General features: G+C 35.3%; 1 protein-coding gene across 1 annotated transcript; it reads left to right on the top strand.

Moving 5' to 3' along the window:
- The first annotated feature begins 327 nt into the window (after positions 1-327).
- LOC109122627 (early nodulin-75-like) lies at positions 328-1,044 on the top strand. Its single transcript, XM_019219908.2, has one exon. The coding sequence runs from the start codon at positions 348-350 to the stop codon at positions 852-854; it is 507 nt and encodes a 168-aa protein (XP_019075453.1). The 5' UTR covers positions 328-347; the 3' UTR covers positions 855-1,044.
- The last annotated feature ends 1,976 nt before the right edge of the window (positions 1,045-3,020 follow it).

The following is a 3,020-nucleotide window of genomic DNA, read 5'->3' as shown; positions in this document are numbered from 1 at the left end:
TTTCTTCATCAAATATATTAATGGCTATCTGAAGATATATAAAATCCCATTTAGAGATTAAACAACTCTATAACTATGCCTTTATTTAAGATTAAGAAAATAATGCCAACCGCTAGACAGCTGCACAGGAAGAAAAATCCAAAAGCTGTGATCACACGTCAATAGTCCTCCATAGTCAGGTGTGTCCTCGGCCAAGCGTCCAAGTTTTCAACCCGGTAGGGCACAAATGGACCCTATAATATTTATGGTCATAGTAACACGTGTCATGTGGGTATTGGGAGATACTTGCTATAAAAGGTCCCGTAATTCTTCTAGTTTTGCATCATCTGATCAGCTCAAACTCAGAAATGTCTCCCACATACTTGCTAGTGTTGTTCCTTGGAGTGGTGGTTCTCACCATCCCATCTCTTGCTGATTACCCCAAGCCCCCTCCAATCAAGAAGCCACCACCGGAGCACAAGCCTCCGGTGGAGAAGCCACCACCGGAGCACAAGCCTCCGGTGGAGAAGCCACCTCCAGAACACAAGTCACCCACTAAACCTCCCAAGGGAGAGAAACCACTCCCAGAACACAAGCCACCAACCCCAATTGGTAAACCTCCCAAGGGAGAGAAACCACTTCCTGAACACAAGCCACCAACCCCAGTTGGCAAGCCACCTAAGGGAGAGAAGCCACCACATTATGGTCACAACCCTGGCCACCCTCCTGTCGAGAGTAAAGAAGACTCGTACAAGCCGCCTCATAAGATTGAGCCTCCTTCAGCTCCGAAAAAGCCACAAGCTCCTGAAAAGAAGCCACCAACTCCGCCCCACAAGCCACCGCACAAACCTCCATCTCCCTCCCATCCCAACTGAGTGACTTTGGTTAGCATAATTAGCATGTAAAATAAGAGCTGCCGTGCACTGGTCTTATTCTTTTGTACGAGTTAATTGCGTCCATGTACCAGTCACAACTACATCTTGTTGGGAAATGTACCTTTCTTGTAGGCGACGATCACTATGACGTTGTTTATTCTCTTATATAAAGAATATTGAGAGTTATCAATACTGCTGTCTACAGTTCAGATTTCCTTCTGCATATATTCACTTAGAAACCATTGATTAAGGGTAAGAAACCATATCATGAAGTGGTTAATAATTGTCAGCCAAATGTATGCTTAATAACATTTAAACCGAAATTCCTAAGGGAGGAAGAAGACTATTTGATTTGCAAGTATGAAAATCCGTCAATGGCTGATGTTGTTGAGCCAGAGTCAAAACACTATGATTGACAGTTACAAACTGGTCACTAAGGGGCATCTATACATGGCCACAGACCAAACATATGAGAGCATGGAATCTGCCATATTTTTTACAAAATGACAGAAACGCAATTTCAGGCTTCAAAATCAATTAAGCCCCACAAATGCCCGAGCTTCTCCTATTTCAAATGTTAAAGTACAGAACAAAATCGACCACTCTTCCATATGATCCTTGCCCCAGTTCCCACATCATCCAAAATCCAACATAAATGCATGCTTTCACAAACAATGCTCTTCTGTGGAGTATGAAACATCTGAGAAATCAGTAATGTTTGAATGCAAATTATACAGTTTTAAGATATGGGTCCGAAATTGACATGGGGCATGATCACCACTGATTGCAGATAACTAATGCTTTGCTTTAGGAAATATCTTAAATTCTCTTTTACATGAGATAGAGAAAGACAAATAAAATACTATTAAAATCCAAATATTAATTTACATATCAATACTTTTCAATTCCTTTACTTTTTTATATAAAAGACTAGAAGAAAATTAATTGAGCTTTTGTACACTTTTTTTTAATCGCCATTTCTCAAATGTCCCTCCTTATTTTCCTTTTATTTTGAAGATTATGTTTGGTTGCTTAGAAATTTTAAAATATTTAGAAAAATGATTTTCTATGTTTGGTTTATCATTAAAAATATATAAAAAAATAAAATATAATATAATTAAAATTAGTTCATTTTTTTTTAAATAGAGTATTTTAAATATAGATATTATTTAAAATATGATAACTGAAAATTTATTTTCAAATCAAGGGCAATTTATGAAGATTAAAATAAGACTTTTTTTTAAGAGAGAACTTCAATAGTATTTTCAATCAACTATAGTTTATAAGGATTAAAATAAGAAGATATTTTTTAAAAAGACAATTTCAATTGAAGTGTTGAATTTTAAAATTTTATTTTAAGGAAATAATTTTAGAATTTAAAACTTAGATTAAAATTATTTGTTCAAAATAAAAGTTTAATCTGATAAAACTATACTAAGTTTAAGAGATAATTTTTTATTAATATTTTATAAATTGTTATAGATTTGAAAATATTTTTTTATCCTTTATAAATATTAAATTATTTTTGTGAGTATCAATTATTTATAAATATTTTTTGAAAAAAGATTGGTACACATGTCAACAGGCGGTCTAATGTGGAATTAATTGCCTGGATGCGACTCTATCGTAAATGAAGCTTGTGAATTTCATCCCATGTGGAATTTTGCTTTTATGGATGGCTTTCGTTATTTTCCTCTTCTTTACCAAATGTAATGTCACCTGCATAAAGTTTTGAGCTTGTACTGCAACGTTGCCCTTGTTAAGTCAAATCCCTAATGAGCAAGGTTAGTTGAGTATGTAATGGATTCAGCCACAATATCAAAGTGTATATTTTTTTTTATAGGTATTAAAAAAACTCACTAATAAATGTATATATATGTTACCATCTGAATGATGGCATCTGTTGGATACCTTCCCACCATCTGAATGATGGTGTCTGTTGTTGGATACCTTCCCCAAAAGTATATTTTCTCTGTTTGTTATTAGGCATCCCATGCATAAATCCTAAGGCCTGGCTAACAGAAGAAATTGCTACATTCTTCCTCCTTTGGCGGGGCAGCCGCTCCCCCAGTACAGTGCCCTGTAATTTCTAATACTTCACATCGATTTTTAAGCAATGTCTACAGATATTGTATCTTTGTCTATTAACGTCACCATCCTATGTGG

The sequence above is a fragment of the Vitis vinifera genome, chromosome 5 (genome assembly GCF_030704535.1).
Source record: "Vitis vinifera cultivar Pinot Noir 40024 chromosome 5, ASM3070453v1".
NCBI lineage: Eukaryota > Viridiplantae > Streptophyta > Magnoliopsida > Vitales > Vitaceae > Vitis > Vitis vinifera.
The sequence above is the reverse complement of the archived record's forward strand: the minus strand, read 5'-3'. Positions and strand labels throughout refer to the sequence as shown.

What these genes read in the sequence shown, in the direction of transcription:
- LOC109122627 (XM_019219908.2), top strand. Translation starts at nt 348, where the DNA reads ATGTCTCCCACATACTTGCTAGTGTTGTTCCTTGGAGTGGTGGTTCTC.